Source organism: Terrapene carolina, unplaced genomic scaffold (genome assembly GCF_002925995.2).
Source record: "Terrapene carolina triunguis isolate 2854851 unplaced genomic scaffold, T_m_triunguis-2.0 Scaffold58, whole genome shotgun sequence".
NCBI classification, from domain to species: Eukaryota; Metazoa; Chordata; order Testudines; family Emydidae; genus Terrapene; species Terrapene triunguis.
In genome coordinates this window covers 33,565,108-33,584,425 of record NW_020664409.1, presented here as the reverse complement: position 1 = coordinate 33,584,425, position 19,318 = coordinate 33,565,108, and the positions used below count along the sequence as shown (strand labels likewise).

Here is a 19,318-nt window from a genome sequence, read left to right as displayed (position 1 = left end):
TCCAAGGGGGTTTGGATCTGTATTCACCAGGAGTTGGTGAAAGGAAGGAGGGGGGAAGGGTCAATTTCTCCTTGTTTTAAGATCCAAGGGGGTTTGGATCTGTATTCACCAGAAGTTGGTGAAAGGAAGGAGGGGGGAAGGGTCAATTTCTCCTTGTTTAAGATCCAAGGAGTTTGGATCTGTATTCACCAGGGAATTGGTGAAAGGTTTCTCAAGGCTTCCCAGGGAGGGAATCCAGTGAGAATGGTGGCAGCGGGACCAGAGCTAAGCTGGTAGTTAAGCTTAGAAGTTTTCATGCAGGCCCCTACATTTGTACCCTAAAGTTCAAAGTGGGGATACAGCCTTGACAATAGGCCATTATCAACTCCAGTTCTAGAGGAAGAATTGAATCTAAATAGGCTTCTTTTTGTTTCACAAAGTACTTACAGAGAGAGAGAGAAAGGACACCCCCCACACACATCCCTAGGGCTGGGTCCAAGAAGAAACTCACTCCTGGAGTCCCCCCTTTTCCTAGGCTGCTTGGCTGCCCTGCGCCAGGTACAGTCCCAGATTTTAAAGTGGGGAAGGCCTATGATGATGATGATCTGCTCTGACCCCCCCGCAGAGACTTCCCCGGCCCGCTGGCAGGGAGCAGGGCCCTGCGAGAGACAAGCGGCGGGTGCAGCCCTGGTGTCTGCGCGGGCAGGGGTCCCTGGGCACCGAGCTATTCAGCTCGGTGCCCCGCCCCAGGGCCCGCGCTGCGGCCAGGCAGCCAAGCCCCTTTCCTCACGGCCATGGGGGGGGGGGGTCCCCCTGCCCACACTGGGACACGAGGAAGGCGCGCGGCGCCTCCTCAGCTGGGCAGGCGGGGAAGGAAGGGGGCCGCGCGGGCAGACACGAGACGGGACCGGGGCGGGCCTCCAAGGCTCCTCCCGCGCGCGCCCGGCCCTACGATTGGCTGGCGCCTGGCGGGCCGGGGCTGGCGCCAATTCGAAGAGCGGGTCCGGAGCGCCAGCCAGCTCCGGCCAGTCCCGCCGCGTCCCGCGCAGCCCCGCCATGCCCGCCGCGCCCGAGCAGCAGCGCCCGGCGCCCTCGCCGCACGGGGAGCTGCAGTACCTGGGGCAGGTCGAGCACATCCTGCAGCGCGGCCACCGGAAGGAGGATCGGACCGGGACCGGCACCATCTCCGCGTTCGGGCTGCAGGCGCGGTACAGCCTGAGAGGTGACTGCGCCGACCCGGCCCGCTCCCCGCAGCCTCCCCCTCCTTTGGGCCCCCCTCCACAGAACCCCTCCCCCATCCCCTTCTGCCCCCCCCATAACTCCCCCTCCCCACATCCCACCAGCTGCCCCCCGGCCTGGTGACTGGCAGGCCTGCCAAGCGCTTCACATCCCCCCGAGCTGGCTGCCAACATCCATCTCCTCTTGCCCTCAGACTCCCCACCCCCATTGCTGTTTGCCCCACTCTTGGCTGCACCACTCCCCCGCCCCCCCCAACTTGTCATGGACATCTGAGGGAGTGCTGTTCAACCCCCTCCTGTTGTCTTCTGGGTGACAGCCTCTACCCTTCTTGCAGAGAAGGGGAGGCCATTGTGCCCTGGCCCTTTCCTCTGCTGCCACTGCTGAACTCTGCTCTGGTCTAGACCCCATCTTTATAGGCAGGGATTGTGTGGGGGTAATCCAGATATGGGCAGGTGTAACTCCCACCGACAGGGAAGAGCCTCCAGTTGCCCTACTTCCTTACAGATAAAGTCCCTAAACCCATCTGTGCCTCTCCTTTTTTTTTTTATTGCCCTAGGTGGGGGATGGCTGAGGCCCCTTGCATCTGTCCCCCATTGTTGTCTTATGGAGAAAAAACAAGAGAAGAGGATAGGCCTGATCCAGGCTAACCTTCTGAGACAGTTTTACCAATAACCTGTCTGTCAAGTATCCTAGGTCTGATTCACCTCCATGTTAGTAAAGTAGGCTTGACCAGAACTTTATCTTGAGCCTCTGAATTCAACTGCATGTATGCCTATTTTACCTTGCCATAGGCTCTTAATTGCACCCCATGGTTGAGTTTTATGAATGATCCATTTCTAATTAATCTCTGTCTTTATCTGGCAATGTACTTGGCCCCAAAGACCATTTTTTAGGAATAAGGTTGGGTGCTTGTGTTCCTTGCCCTAGCAAAGCAGTAGTAGAATTTACACTCATCACTGCATGCTTTGCTGACTATTACAGTGCTGTACTAAGTTCTAAACGAGTGCTCCAATAAACTAGGCTCTTATTGTGATAGTACATAATGCACAACAGATCAATATCTAAGCTTTAACACTTTTCGTATTTATAAGTTAAAAGCAATCCGTGGTATTTGATGAGTGAGAATTGACTTTGCTGCTTTGACACTTCAAAACTCTTTTTCAGATCAGTTTCCTTTGTTGACAACAAAACGAGTGTTCTGGAAGGGAGTGCTGGAAGAGCTGCTATGGTTTATCAAGGTATGATGCATGGTTGTTTAAATGTAGTTATGTGCATTGATAGTGCTGTCTATAGAATATATCATACTATGGACTAGTGTATTTGAAGCACTTACAGAGGTTTCCATTCATACAGGGAATAAACAAGTTATGACATTCTAGTATTTTTTCAACTTATAAATAAGTCCATTATCTTCAAAACATTTTATTAATTTTGGTTAAGGCGCTAGTACAATCTGGTGGGAATGTTGGTTAAATCTTACCTTGCTTCTTTTTAGTGAAATATTGTGAAGTCATGAAGGACTTGTGTACACTAGAAAGTTTTGCTCCTTAAACTATACCGCTGTAGTTAAAATAGGAAAACCCTGTGTGAATGCTTTTATACTGGTATAGCTTATTCCTGTTCTGTAACCAAAATGAGATACTCCAGTATAAGGCACTGGGTGAGTGGTAGGGATAGCTCAGTGGTTTGAGCATTGGCCTGCTAAACCCAGGATTGTGAGTTCAGTCCTTGAGGGGGATCTGGGTCAAAAATCTGTCTGGGGCTTGGTCCTTTGAGCAGGGGGTTGGACTAGATGACCTGAGGTCCCTTCCAACCCTGATATTCTATGGTATAACTGCATCTATCCTAGGCTTTTTACCAATACAACTGTTGGCAAAAAAAACCAACAAAAAACCCCCACACACACTTCTAATAGACAATCACACCTCTAACAAGCATAGCTTATACTGGTAAAACTTGTGTAGACAAGTGCTAAGATGGTGTGTTGCCCTATAGATGTTCCATGATGCGGTTATGAGTAGCATTTGATTAAATGCTGGTACATCGGGACTTGAAAAATCAATTTATCCAGATATCAGTTTATTGAAGAACATTTAAAAAAGAAAAGAAAATGAAGGCTTATCTTTTCAACTGTAAGCGATAGAACCTTTCAAATGTCAACCAGCACAGTGCTGTACTCTGAGACTGTAGATGTGTTTTGGTAGCAGAGAATATTTAAGTCTCTATTCGCTTTCAGTGCTATTTTAAACTCAGGGGATTTGTTTTCTTACTCTCATCTCTAGTTTTTATACAAAGTGGCAGAGTAGAATATGGGAGCCTACCATCTGCTCAGTGACTAAACAGAACTTCAGGCTATTTCTAATTGGCATCTTTCAGGAGCATGTAATTTAAGCTTCAAGAAAACAGAAAAAGCGAGGAAGAGAGAAGGGACTGCATAATCTTTTTCTCCCAAAATGACTTGTAAGCCAGTTCACAAAGGCTGACAGCAGGTGCATCAGGAGTAGCAGAATTGTACAGACATGGAACAAGTTTTTGTGGTTGTTGTTATATCAATCAAAAAGTAAAACCTTGTTTGCTGAAGTGCCTGTGCACAAGCAACTGTATGCGATCACATTTAGCCTTGAACCTCCATTGGCCTACAGTATACAAGGCTAGAGATGAATTAATTAGATGACTAGAGCAGTATAATTCAAGTCTCAGTAATATATTGTTTATAACGTAGTTTTATTGTGTGTGCACGTACAGGAGCCAGATCCTGAGGCTTAATCCCCAGACTATAGTATAATTTAGGACCACCATTTAAAGTCTAGCTCTTTATCTGGGCAGGTAGAATTGCTTTTATATTTCTTTCACCATATAGGGTTCAACAAATGCTAAAGAGCTCTCTGCAAAAGGAGTGAAGATTTGGGATGCCAATGGATCACGTGAATTCTTGGATAAACAAGGTTTCACTGACAGAACAGAAGGGGATTTGGGACCAGTGTATGGTTTCCAGTGGAGACACTTTGGAGCTGAATACAAAGATATGAATACAGGTGAGGAAAGTAGATAACTTCAACAGGGGAAAACTAGAGATTTTATCTTCAGTGCTTAGTGAGACTGACAGGATTACTGTGGTACCTCACTTTCAGGAGGTTATGGAGGTATAGAAAGATTATAACGAGGACATTTATAATGGAAACTGAGAGCCAGAGTAAGTAGATCTTTTTGGGAGGTTATACTGAGCTTTTTGGAAAGCCTACCATTATGAAATAGGCTACTGCCTGCAATACTGCATATTTGTAGAACAGGTGAATCATAGGCAGTACACTGTTCTGCTAATGTGCTGGTATGATCACCTGCAGGTGGGAGGATATTTTGGTTTCCATACCCATTTAGTTCTTTGCCTCTCTGCTGAGGCTGCCAGCAAAGGTGCCAATTGTAACAAGACTTTTTTTTTTTTTTTTTTAAACTACACTAAAATCACTCATTTCAGAGAGCTGCTATTATTAATTTGTATAATTAGCACATTAATTTGTGCTGTTTACAGAAAGTATCATTGGAAAATCATGACTCTCCCACGCTTAGCTTTCAGAATGATGTTGGGGGTGGTGAACTAATGTTTTATTCAACCATCAAAAAGTATTTTCTCCATCTAAAAAGGCAAGTAAAAATGTAAAGAAGAACTACAGTACTTCACACTATCAACCTGGGCATAATTTCTTTTTTAAAGAGAGAGCACTGTTATACCAGAACAATCTCCACATATTCATATGTTGGTATAGGACAAAGAAAAGGCAGGTAGTCAGTCTATTGGATAGCAGGCCAGTAAAAATACAAATGATCAGCACCAAGTAACCAAAATTGTTTTATGGCCCCCTGGCCTCATATTTTATTTGTTCTTCAAATTTCTCTTGGGTTAAGGTACCTTTGATCTCCCATGTAAAGGCTAAGCCTTTGTTTAAAATGTTACAGAAATTTATTTAATTGAGGTTTAACAGTTGTCATGATATGAACTAATAGTTTGTAGCATCTTGTTCCCCATTGAAATCTGGCTTTTGTGCATTCTCAAACACAGAACATTAAGGGTGATAAAAATAGCATGTTCCACTCTAAGACCCACTGTCAGATATACAGACAGACCTCTCAATTATTCTCCAAGGTCTCAGCTTTCATTTAAAGTTTTAGCTGCCATGCTTGAGAAGAAAATGTTCAAACATGGGCCGTGTCTACACTGTGGGCACTATAGCAGCATAGCAACAGTGCTGTAGCTATGCCACTGTAGCCGCAAAGTGTGGCTGCAGACTACAGCGATGGAACGGGGTTTTCCATTGCTGTAGGAACTCCATCTCCCCAAGCGATGATAGCTAGGTCAACAGAAGCATTCTTTCATCAATCTAACTGTGTCTACTCTGGGGGTTAGGTTTGCATAGTTACAGCACTCAGGGGTGTGGATTTTTCACACCTCTGAGTTTTGTAACTATGTTCATGTACGTTTTAAATGTAGACCTGGCCTTGGGGTGTAAGGATGCAGACACTTACGTGAGTTTGCAGAGAGAGTGAAAGAATAGCTCTGAGGTATGTATGACCCCATTTCAGCGGGTACTAACCCCGATGTCAGTGATGATGCTTTAAGTGTCAACAATAACTATTTCACTTCTCAAAGCATGCAAGAAAAGAGGGGACAGCCACACCACCCTTTCCCAAAGCTTGGAGCACTCATCTGGGGCCCCCAAAGGACTACCCAGAAGAGAGAGGGGGAAGGCTCAGAAAATGTATTAAGGTGCAAGCCTTTAACAACCCAAGGTGGGATCAGAAGAGGGCACAATTAGTGTAATTTTCCTGAAGGGTGTGGGCTTGGCTTTCAAAAGTATTTTTTGGGGCAGCTCTAAGCTATTGGCAAAACAACCTTAGGCTGTCTGACTTAGCCCTGGTCTACACTATGAGGTTAGGTCGAATTTAGCCATGTTAGGTCGATTTTATAAGCAATGCATCTACACAACCAACCCCGTTCCATCGACCTAAAGGGCTCTTAAAATCAACTGCTGTACTCCTCCCCGGCGAAGGGGTAGCACTAAAATCGACCTTGCTGAGTCAATTTGGGGTAGTGCGGACGCAAATTGACACTATTGGCCTCCGGGAGCTATCCCAGAGTGCTCCAATGTGACCACTCTGGACAGCACTTTCAACTCCGATGCACGAGCCAGGTACACAGGAAAAGCCCAGGGAAATTTTGAATTTAATTTCCTGTTTGGTCAGCGTGGCGCACTCAGCAGCACAGGTGACCATGCAGTCCCCCCAGAATCGCAAACGAGCTCCAGCATGGAGTGAACGGGAGACACTGGATCTGATTGCTGTATGGGGAGAAGAATTTGTGCAGGCAAAACTCCGATCAAAAAGAAGAAATGCTAATATATATGCCAAAATCGCACAGGGCATGATGGACAGAGGCTACAACAGGGACACACAGCAGTGCTGCGTGAAAGTTAAGGAGCTCAGGCAAGCTTACCAAAAGACAAAGGAGGCAAACAGTTGCTCCGGGTCAGAGCCCCATACATGCTGCTTCTATGATCAGCTGCATGGCATTCTAGGGGTGGAACCCTACCACTACCCCACCACTGTCCATGGACACCTGCAAGGGGGGAGTCTCACGCAAGAAGGAGGAGGATTTTGTGGATGAGGAAGAGGAGGAGGAGAATCCGCAGCAGGCAAGCGGAGAATCTGTTCTCCCTGTCAGCCAGGATCTTTTCATCACCCTGGAGCCAATACCCTCCCAAGGCGGGTTCCCGGACCCTGAAGCTGGAGAAGGCACCTCTGGTGAGTGCACATTTGTAACTGCACTACAGGGTTTAAAAGCAATTGTGTTTAATGTTTGATTTGCCCTGAAGACTTGGGATGCATTAGAGGCCAATACAGCTACTGGAAAAGTCTGTTAATGTGTCTGGGGATGGGGTGTGAATCCTCCAGGGACATCTCCATGAAGCTCTCCTGGAGGTACTCTGGAAGCCTTTGCAGAAGGCTTCTGGGGAGGGTTGCCTTATTTTGTCCTCCGTGGTAGGACACTTTACCACGCCAAGCCAGTAACAAGTAGTCTGGAATCATTGCAGCACAAAGCATGGCAGCGAATAGTCCTGGGTTTTGGTCGTATTCAAGCAACGTTCGGTCAATATCTTTCTGTGTTAGCCTCAGGAGAGTGATATCATTCATGGTCACCTGGCTGAAATAGAGGAATTTTTGTAAGGGAACAGTAAAAGGACCCCGTTCGTGCTGGGCTGTTTGTGCTTGGCTAAAAGGGATCATCCCTGAGAATAGCTATGCGGTAGGGGGAGGGGTGAAGGGCTCATCCCAGAGAATAGCCATGTGGTGGAGTGGGGGGAGGGGTGTGCTGCACATCCACCTGAAAACCGCAGCCCCTCCTTTTAAATGGCAAACCCAACTGGCATTGCTTGCTATGGGAAAGGAGGGCACTGCAGTTTGAAACCATTCACACATGGTTATGAAGGCGGAAGACGCCAACCTCGTGTACCCTTTGGCTTACCGTAGCTGCTTGGAAACCGAATTCTGTTGCCCAGTTGTGTGTGATGTGTCACCATACCGGCAGGCGCTCAATACAAAAGGCAAAATGCGACCTTGTACCTAAAGCACATGTGCTGTCTGCTGTGAATTGCTTGATTCACTGTGAAAGAGTCTCCCTTTTGTTCTCAGAAATGTATCTTCTTAAATTCTACTCTCCCTTTTTATCCTCCTGCAGGTGCAAATATTTCTACGCTCCTCCTATCTGCTCTGTCCCAGAGGTTATCGCAGATTAGAAGGCAAAAAAACCCTCACTCGTAATGACATGTTTTCCAAGCTCATGCAGTCCTCCTGCACTGATAGGGCACAGCTGAATGCCTGGAGATATACAGTGACAGAGGCCAGGAAAGCATACAGTGAGCGTGATGAGAAGAGGTAGGAGGCGATACCGAGGCTAATGGGGGAGCAAATGGACATGCTCAGGCGTCTGGTGGAGCTGCAGGAAAAGCAACAAGAGCACAGACCGCCACTGCATCCACTGTATAACTGCCTGCCCTCCTCCCCAAGTTCCATATCCTCCTCACCCAGACCCCCAAGAACGTGGGGGTGAGGGGAATGCTCCGGGTACCCAGACACTCCACTCCAGAGGATGGCCCAAGCAACAGAAGGCTGTCATTCAAACAGTTTTGATTTGTAGTGTGTCTACAATAAGCGATGTGGCCTTGTCCTCCCCTACTCCCCCACCCCACCCGGGCTACCTTGTCAGTTATCTCAATTTTTTTTAATTAATAAAGAAAGAACACATGGTTTCAAAACAATAGTGACTTTATTTCCTTTGTCAGCTGTGATCGAAGTGGGGAGGGTGGTTGGCTTACAGGGAATTAAAATCAACAAAGGGGGCGGGTTTGCATCAAGAAGAAACACACACAACGCTCACACGGTAGCCTGGCCAGTCATGAAACTGGTTTTCAAAGCCTCTCAGATGTGCAGTATGCCTAGCTGTGCTCTTCTAATCGCCCTGGTGTCTGGCTGCTCAAAACTGGTGGTCAGGCAATTTGCCTCAACCTCCCACCCCGCCATAAACGTCTCCCCCTTACTCTCACAGATATTATGGAGCACACAGCAAGCAGCAATAACAATGGGAATGTTGGTTGCGCTGAGGTCTGATCTAGTCAGCAAACAGCACCAGCGAGCTTTTTAACATCCAAAGGCACATTCTACCACCATTCTGCACTTGCTCAGCCTATAGTTGAACTGCTCCTCACTACTGTCCAGGCTGCCTGTGTATGGCTTCATGAACCATGGGCGCAAGGGGTAGGCTGGGTCTCCAAGGATAACTATTGGCATTTCAACATCCCCAACAGTAATTTTCTGGTCTGGGAAGTAAGTCCCTTCTTGCAGCTGTTCAAACAGCCTAGAGTTCCTAAAGATGCAAGCGTCATGCACCTTTCCCAGCCATCCCACGTTGATGTTGGTGAAACGTCCCTTGTGATCCACCAGTACTTGCAGCACCATTGAGAAGTACCCCTTGCAGTTTATGTACTGGCTGCCAAGGTGGTCCAGTGCCAAGATAAGGATATGCATTCCGCCTATCGCCCCACCACAGTTAGGGAACCCCATTGCAGCAAAGCCATCCACTATGACCTGCACATATCCCAGAGACACTACTCTTGCTAGTAGAAGGTTAGTGATTGCCTTGGCTACTTGGATCACAGCAGCCCCCACATTAGATTTGCCCACGCCAAATTGATTCCTGACTGACCGATAGCAGTCAGGCATTGCAAGCTTCCACAGGGCTATCGCTACTTGCTTCTCAACTGTCAGGGCAGCTCTCATCTTGGTATTCCTGCGCTTGAGGGCGGGGGAAAGCAACTCACCAAGTTCTAGGAAAGTGGTCTTACGCATACGAAAGTTTCGCAGCCACTGGGAATCATCTCATACCCGCAACACTATGCGGTCCCACCAGTCTGTGCTTGTTTGCCAGGCCCAGAATCGGCGTTCCACTGTATCAACCTGCCCCACTGCTGCCATGATGTCCCAATTGCCACATCCCGTGCTTTCAGGAACATCTGTGTCCATGTCCTCCTCACAATCGTCCTCGTGCTTGTGGCTCCTAGCCAGGTTCTGCACATACTGCAGGATAATGCGCGAGGTGTTTACTATGCTCTCAACAGCAGCGGTGAGCTGAGCAGGCTCCATGCTTGCCATGCTATGGCATCTGCATGGGTAACCCAGGAAAAAAGGCACGAAATGATTGTCTGCTGTTGCTTTCACAGAGGGAGGGAGGGGAGACTGATGACATGTACCCAAAACCACCCGCGATAATGTTTTTGCCCCATCAGGCACTGGGAGCTTGACCCAGAATTCCAATGGGCAGCGGAGACTGCAGGGACTGTGGGATAACTACCCACAGTGCACCGCTCTGTGAGTCAATGCTAGCCATGGTACTGAGGACGCACTCCGCCGACTTAATGCGCCTAGTGGGGACATACACAATTGACTGTATAAAATCACTTTCTAAAGATCGACTTCTATAAAATCGACCTAATTTTGTAGTGTAGACATACCCTTATTTAAATCTTGTTTGGTAACTTTCTTCAGATTACTCAGGCCAAGGAGTGGACCAGCTGCAGAATGTAATCGACACAATCAAAAACAATCCAGATGACAGAAGAATCATCATGTGTGCTTGGAATCCCAAAGGTACAGAAGTGTGTGTGTGTGTGTGTGAAGTGAATGTAGTTGCACCTTACCAAGTTGCATGCTAAGCTATTTCATTGGTGCTCATTTAGTCCTGAAAGCTTGCATAATTACCAGATCCTGTGTCTACAGCCAGCTCTGGTGGTGGTTACATTTTTGTTGCAAGAAAAGGTGAGCTTACACAACTGTTATGTGATTTCATGTTCTATAAATGGTTGGGTGAATTATAACCTGGATTCTCCTATTTCTCATGATTCTCACTGATGTGAGAGGATATTCAGGCCCCAAAACATCCTGTATGATTTCAAACCTTTTTTGTCTTAGCACAAATGGAAATACATGATTATCACTGCCCCCCTACATACAGTCGCTATTCAAAGACGCTTTGCAGATAATAAATGTTTTTTTAACTTGTTTTTTAAGAAAGCTCAGAATTGAAAAATATAATCAAGCAGCTGGTTTTTTTTACTTTGTATTAAATTATAGGATTATACTAAAACTTGGGAAGGGAGGGAAGAAGAGAACAAAACTTAAAAAAATACAGTGCTCTTTTTCGTTGTTGTTAGAATCTTTTCTGAAGATAGGAGCCTGTTTAAGAACTTTAGGAATTAAAGGTACTCGCCAGCTAGAAGAGCGGGAGATGCCAACAAGCTCAAAATGATCATTTTAGCTGTTTTCCCTGCTATAGTTAAAGAGACAGTTTCCAAAAAGGCATGCTGGGGAAAGGTTCCCATTAAAGGGCAACTACGGTAGGTGGAAGGTTAATAGGGATCAGGCAGGTCAAAGGAGTGTGACACCTGGGCTTAAACTGCAGCAAGGGAGGTTTAGGTTGGACATTAGGAAAAAGTTCCTAACTGTCAGGGTGGTTAAACATTGGAATAAACTGCCTAGGGAGGTTGTGGAATCTCCATCTCTGGAGATATTTAAGAGTAGGTTAGATAAATGTCTATCAGGGATGGTCTAGACAGTATTTGGTTCTGCCATGAGGGCAGGGGACTGGACTCGATGACCTCTCGAGGTCCCTTCCAGTCCTAGAGTCTATGAATCTATGATGTCCAGATATCAGTTTAAGATCAACAAAGCTGAAACAGGGTTCTTAATCTTCCCCCCGCAATTCTTCCCTTTTTTCTCAGTCAGTGGACACCATTATCTTCTCTGTCACTTGGCATCTTTAACTTGACCATTTCTCTAGATTCTAACATTCAGGCTGTGTCTAAATCATGGTTTCCCTAACTGTGGTGCATCATATATTCCATCAGTTCACTTCACAGCCTTTTTTAAAGAAGGTGGTACATGAACCAGTAAGTTTGGGCCCTGCTGGTCTAAATCTTGTTGATCCTTCCGCCTATACATCTTCCTTCTCTGTCCACACAGTTCACGCATCTAGTGTCCCATGATTTTGACTCCTGCAACAGTCTCTTCTCTGACCTTGACAAATACAGTCTCACCCCACTTATAGCCATTCAGAATACTTCTGCAAAGATCATTGTCCTAGTTTGTTTGACCATATCACCCTCTTTTGCATCCCTTCTTTCTCCATCGCCTCAAACATAATCTACTTGCCTTTACCGTCAGGGCCCTTCACAGCCTATCCTCATGCTACCTATCATCTCTCATACCCTGCCAAGATGTTGACTCCCACCTCCACCTTGCCAGTGACATCAGCCTTTATCACCCACTTGTTCAGTTTTCTAAAAAGTACCTTCATGCGTTCTTCCATTCTGCCCCTCGTGCATAGGAAGAGCTGCACATAAACATCCACAAAACCACTTCATTGTCCTCCTTTAAATTCCTCCTTACAACTCTCCTTTGCTGTGATGTCTACACAAATGTGAGAAGAAGTAGGCATATTGTATTAATTTAGATCAGGGATTCTCAAACTGGGGGTCAGGACCCCTCAGGGGGTCGCGAGCTGTCAGCCTCCACCCCAAACCATGCTTTGCATCCAGCATTTATAATGGAGTTAAATATATTTTTTTAAAAGTGCTTTTCATTTATAAGGGGATCGCACTCAGAGGCTTGCTATGTGAAAGGGGTCACCAGTACAAAAGTTTGAGAACTACTGATTTAGATGGAATAAATGAGCCCAAAGAGCTAGTGGTGTTAACATGACCCTGAAACTGTTCAACCTTAAACAGTTTTAAAGAGGTTTGCTATACAGAGATTGCTGCTTGCTTGTATCAAGGCAAACACACTATTAAAAATCTTTTTAACCTTTTTATTAAAGATACAGAAAAGAAGGAAAAATAATTAAAGCATTTGAAATGTAAAGTAGTAAATAAGGCTTCCATTTTAACAACATCCCTTGTTTCCTGTCCCTTTAGCTGGAGAGAGCTGTTAAACACGAGGGTTTTCCTTCTAACAGCCTCTTTGATGGTGATAACTGTCTTTTTTTTGGGGGGGTGGGGGGGAAGGAAGAGAAGAAGTTAGTTGAGATGGGCTGGAGCTGTTGTTAACACTGTTGTTGGTGAAGTCCAATCCTGTTTCCTAGAAAACAAAACAAGACAGACGCTCAAGTGGGGAGAGAAAAGAACAACAAGGATAGAAAATGGAGTTCTGTCTCTGGTGTTGACTTTTACTTGCAAGTTCGCTGCTGGAGAAAGGCACAGCACATGGTCTTATCAACCATTCCAAGACCTGACAAATTTATTCCAGGATCAAGCTGTTTAGGTGATTACTTTTAGCTGCCTCTCTGGTCACAGGCTTACAGCAGTGTTGCAAAATATGCAGTTTTGGCCAGTGAAACCAGAGTCTTATTAGACAGAAGAAAGAAAGAAAAGAAATACATTGGAGAAGGAAAAAGGAAAATGTGTGTCTCTCTCTCTCTTATGCGTACACACACACGCATGTCCAAGTGGAGGTGGCGATGTCATCTGGCTCCCGCTCTCTGGTGTGGTCTGGTCAGGACACTCTTGAGGATCAGAATAATGAAGGCCCAATGGTGTTACAGCAAATACTGGGGTCCGAAAGTGACAACGGGGGTGGGGGTGGACATGATCATAAAGCTCGCTCCTTTCTTCTTCTTCTTCTATCTTTCAGTCAGCCATCGGTTTGGATTTTTCCCAAGTCATAGTCATCCCCTTGTTCTTTATTATTATTATCATCATCTTCATTATTTTATTTTATTTTATTTTCCTAAGGACCCCAAAAGGGAAGTGATGGGTGGAATAGCCCATCCCCTCATTATTTTGTCCACCAGTTGGGACTGATTTCCAACACGAAAATTTTGATCCACTGATTTCCAGTCCCACACTCTTCTTGTTTACGAGGCATGAGGTTAACACAGTCCTTGAGTTATATCAATAGGCCTTTTTGTTTGGACTAATTGTCTTTGTCTTCCTTTTGCATCTTTTCTCATCAACATTTGTTGTAATAGGTTATTATAACATTTTTATGAACTTTCACTTCACATGTAAGCTCACAATTAGGGTAATAATTGGGCCAATAAATTTACAGCAGGTGGCAGGAGTGCTCTGAATGCTGCTTATCATGCTGATCAGTATTGTCTCATTGTTCCCATGTGCTCCCTCGTTTGTCTCTGTCCACCTGTTACTTTTTGTCTTATACTCTCTGAGGCAGTGGATGTCTTCCACCCCTCCCCTCCCCCCCGTCTGTGCAGTGCTGGTCCATGATGGATTCTGAGGTGCTATTGCAATACAAAGAATAAAAATTAGAGGCAGGAACTTGTTTAAGAAGGAAAACATAGGCTGAATGACTAAAGCCCTGAATGCTGCAAACACTTGACACGTGCTTAATTTTACTCATGAGAATAATCTCATAAGATCAATAGGACTAATTATGTGAGTAAAATTAAGCATGTGCATAAGTCTTTGCAGTATGAGGGCCTAAAACCTTTTTTCCAGTGGAATTTCTAGATGTGATTTTCCTCTGTCCACCAACCAATTACTGTTAACAATAGCAGTTACATAATCAAGCAATTAATATCTGGTAGTGGTAATAGCAGGATTTAAAAAATATTAATAGTAAAAGCAATAGAACTACAATATGTGGTTCAATATTGCTATTTGATGTATTTATGCATATTTATTTCTATATACATATGTATATTTTTTTCTGCTCTTTCATGGTCTTAATACTGTTTTTTTCCCCCCTCCCCCTCTTCCTGTTTTGCATCTCCTTAGATATTTCACTAATGGCTTTGCCTCCATGCCACGCTCTGTGCCAGTTTTATGTTCTAAATGGTGAACTGTCTTGCCAGTTGTATCAGAGATCTGGAGACATGGGACTGGGGGTGCCTTTCAATATCGCCAGTTATTCACTGCTCACATATATGATTGCCCATGTCACAGGCCTGAAGGTATAGTATCCTTTTGCTTAGATATTTATAGTTTGAACAGAGGACTAAAACATTAAACATTTATGTAGGAAGAATTGGAATGAACACAACATTCAAAAGTTTAGATATGTACAGGAACGGGCTCTGTAGATGAATTGTATTTATGTATGTGTTAGTGGGGTGGCCTGCACTATAAGAACTCTATAAATCTCATAGTGATCACTTATATCAAAGAATCTCCAAATCTTGTGGAAAAAAATTGTCAAAATTAAGATGTGTCCTGGCTTATTTCACCAGTTTATCTACCAAAAATTTCCTTCTGGTGACAATGAAAAATGCCATAGGGTGTCTTTTTTTAGCTATCTTCAAGGTACTACCAACTTCCAGCCATTAGAAATGTCATAGCTTTTTTTTTATTGGACTAGACAGAGAATTAACTCTATGGTTGCTGTCAGATTCCAATTTGCATATTGTGATCTGCCTACCTAAATTCCTGCTATGGTTTCAATTGGATATTTTTCACTTCTGACTGTAAATGGTTGTGTAGTACTGCTCTTTTCTGTTAGCTACCTGTTGTCTTTCACCAAAGAGAGCTGCATTCTTGTGACTTGGTAGAGCAGAGATTTGTTAAATTTAAATACATTACAGTCTTTCTATCTTCTAAAAGCTGACTTCCTCACTTCTTAAAGATTCTGTGAGATTTTGACCCCCCTCCTGGTGCTATGATCAGGAGTTGCTACTTCCATTTTTAGCGTTGAGGAGAGGAGATAAAATGGGTGAGTGGAGAAAATCATGCTTTATAATAAGTAAGGACTTAATGTAAGTTTTATATCAAAGGCAATTAAAGTAAATGAAGTTTGATGTCTCCTCCACAACTTCATTTAATTATTACGTCTCCTCTTAAAGCAAAACACTTTTTGTGGGAGAGATCTGCAGTAAAGAACATAAACTCATATAAGACTTGTGAATATTTGCATAACATTAAATACTGCAATAACACTACAGACAAATTAAGTAAATAGCTCTGCTTTTATGATCCAGTATTTCATCACATGCTATGGCTAAGAATACTGCAGCAAAATAGTGCAGATACTTGCAGGAGCAGTAAACTCTAAGCACTAGACCTAAACCAATGATGATGGTAAATTGTCAGGCAATGATAAGCATTTTGTGTGACTTAAACCAGGGCGCTAGATACCTTTGCCATAAGTGAAAGAAATGTTAATGCAGACAAACCAACCTGTCAACTTTCCCAGTTAGAAAAAATACCAGCCCTTTTCCAAATGTGAGGATAGCTGCGATTTGTAGCATGCCATGAAGGCCAACAGATGTGGGCTATTTCAGATCAAGAGGCTGGGAAGAGAATTCCAAAGTTCAGGGCTCATTACAGAAAACATCCCGCTAGCAGCTCTGTTTTAAACCAAGACGACTGGCTTTCAAGTGCTTCTGCATACCATAACTGTGGCAATGGTGAGGCATGTTTCTCAGCTAGGCAGGTTCAAAGCCATTTTGGATATGTCTACATTGCTGCTGGGAACATGCCTCCCAGCGTGGGTGGACAGACTTGTGCCATCTCTGCTCAAGCTAGTGCACTAAAAATAGCATTGTAGCATGGGTGGTGGCTCCAGCTAGCTGCCCGAGTCCAAGGCCATCTGAGCTCGGGTGGCTAGCCGGAGCCACTGTCTTTTCCACAATAATCATTTTGCTAGTTTTAGCATGCTAGTGAGAGTCTGTCTACCTGGGCTGAGAGGCAGACTCCCAGATTTAGTGTAGACTTACCCTTAGGGCTTCAATTTGGCAGGATAGATCATGGTGCACTGGTTTCATGTGATCCTGCAAGGAACTCCTTTTAATGAGCTGCTTCGGTTTCTTAATAGAATTAAGTGCCACAGTATACATTACAGTAGTCTAATCTTGAGCTAGAAGCATGGATCACTGTAGCACTGTTAATACTTGCAACCTATCACTTCAAGGTAGATGGAGACAGCTGTATTTCTCACTACCCCCATCTCCTTCCACTTGTGTTAACAGATAAATATGAGTGCTCAGTTGCAAAATCTTTGTTGTAGAACTTCATACTCTGCTTAGAGTAGCTTAAAATAATGATCGGTTACTTTAGGGAAAGACAATATTTGAACTTGTAAGAAAACAGCTTATCGAGACAATCTGTTGCAGGAGCTATGCTTCAGCAACAGCGGTGCTGGGAACCTCTGGCACAAGCATTGCAATGTCATACAGTTCTGAAATGTGCTACCCTGTTTGGGTGAAGACTTTATTTTTTTCCTCTTTTTCTTCAGCCTGGTGAATTCATACACACACTAGGAGATGCTCATATATATCTGAATCATGTTGAACCTTTGAAAATTCAAGTAAGTATCCATGGTGACTGGAGCCTGGCTATCTTTTTGATATATATCTACCACAGCTGGTTGAACTGATGGTAATCCTGCGTTTTTAGATCTAGTACTTTCATTGTAAATACTATGTTAATTTGCATTGCTGATCCTATGATTTCTTCTCCAATACTACCCTTTACCTATGTTCAACTCTGGTTACAAGTGAAAACACTGTAGAATTTTGATCGAATTAACCACTCTTTTGGTCCAAGTTAGTGTACATCTCTCTGCAAGTCAAAGATGCAAGAATTTGTACTCTAATCTCTATCATTATTGTTACAAAATATTAGTGTCCTTATACTTGTCTTATCAAAACAAAACTATAACTGACTAAATGAATAGAATGCACTTTGATGCATTATATAGTCAGTTTGCAAACCAGTAATTCTTAGTGGGTATTCTTCTGAATAATAAGGCTCTACTGTACTTTTTTTTGGTCTCTGACAGAGACTTGTTCACTTCATATCAATCTTTCCACCTTCTTCACACAAATATCTACATACTATGATAGGACAGAGAATGTTATGGCAGGTGAGGTCTGCCTAACCAAAAGAGCTGTCTAAGTAATCAATTTTCACTGTGCACTGTTTTTTACTTTTGAGCGCTAATCTTGTACAAATGTAAGTCAAACTCTCTTTAATTTCAGCTTCAGAGAGAACCACGACCTTTCCCAAAACTCAAAATTCTTCGTAAAATTGAAAACATCAGTGACTTCAAAGCAGATGACTTTCAGATTGAAGACTATAACCCACATCCAGCTATTAAAATGGAGATGGCTGTTTAATGCACTTAACTTTTTAAACATGATAGGAGTCTGTTTCATAAGTATGTTACCTTCTCTGTACTTAAGCTCAATGTGATGCTCTTAAATGTTGCTAAAACAGTTAAATAACTTTGAAAGGGGTCCTGCTCTAGACCACGGACTGTTCAGAAGCAGGTTAACAGTTGTGAAGTATCTTTAATGAGAAATGTATGTTAATGGAAGTAGGTTGCCTTCCTGCAGGTGACATTGAACCAAATCTTGGTGTAAAAGAAAAAATTAGCCCTGTTTACTAGTCAGTCTTTGAGTTCAGAGATCTCTGTTGGAAGGTGACTCTGGGTTGTATATTTCTACTGTCTATAAATCATTCAGGAATTGGCTGGAGCCCCCCTAAGTTGTTACTGGGTTTAAGTTAATATTTCAAGCTTTTCCTTGTTCTGCACTGTAGCCTGAGCAGTGAGAAGTGTTTAGTCTTGTTCTGTATTAGTTACTTACCCTTATGTATTAGTAAGTATTTAAACAAAACACTTGTTATAGCAGGATTTTTTTAAGCTTGAAAAGTGGTGATAAGAATGTTTAATAAACTTGTATAAATATTTTTAATAGTGTTTGGAAAGTGTGTTGTATCTTTAAGGTCTAGTACTGAATTTGTGCTTGTAACACTAGTATCAAGTAAAGCAAGGTAACTTTCAGAGGATTTTGAGATTTCAAAGGTTTGGCATTGTTCAATTTCAGAACAAAAATCAAAACATTAACTCTCCTACTTGGACTGGGGGCTGTGGAAGTTCTGACTCACAGGCAGGGTACTTGGTGGACTACACTAAAGCTGGGGACTGCAGGCTCCCAAATGCTGCGCTCCCCCTTGGCGGTCGGCAGGTGAGAAGTTGTCAAGAAGCCAGTCAGGCTTCCTACAGAAGTTTGTTGGACACGGATTTCAATTTTGATGAATTGGCAAATGTCTAGTCACAAGTCTTGATACAAATAAAGCATAACACCTAGCTCTGTCAACTCTACCCCCGCTACAGATAACATCAGGGCCCGTTCTGGTCCTTTCATGATGCTGCCCATCTTACCAAGCCATGGTAGTTTATGTACACACATGGTGGCTGAGTAAAAACTTTTGTATTTTCATTAAGGCCCAAACTTACAAACACACAATCAATAGGACAACTCTGAATAGCTCTATACCTAACATGCATCTGAAGTGGTTTTTTTAACCCACGAAAGCTTATGCCAAATAAACAGTCTTTAAGGTGCCACTGCACACCTCGTTGTTTCTGTACTTGCAACAGCTTTTGGTTCCACAACATAACCAATATAAAGTTTTGTATATGATTAGGACAAGAGTAGACAGTAAGGAATTTTATTTTAAATCTCTAAATTCAAATACTTTAGTATAGTGAGAGAAAATCCCTTGGAACAATTTACCAAGGGTCATATTGGATGCTCCAGTTC

At 43.8% G+C, this 19,318-nt stretch overlaps 1 protein-coding gene across 1 annotated transcript; it reads left to right on the top strand.

Annotated features, from left to right (window-relative positions):
* Window positions 1–573: 573 nt before the first annotated feature.
* TYMS (thymidylate synthetase) lies at window positions 574–18,466 on the top strand. The gene is made up of 7 exons (XM_026659427.1): window positions 574–1,201; window positions 2,383–2,456; window positions 4,079–4,253; window positions 10,312–10,413; window positions 14,553–14,728; window positions 17,005–17,076; window positions 17,750–18,466. Exons 1-7 carry the CDS (start codon window positions 574–576, stop codon window positions 17,885–17,887), a joined length of 1,365 nt encoding a protein of 454 aa, XP_026515212.1. The 3' UTR covers window positions 17,888–18,466.
* Window positions 18,467–19,318: the final 852 nt, after the last annotated feature.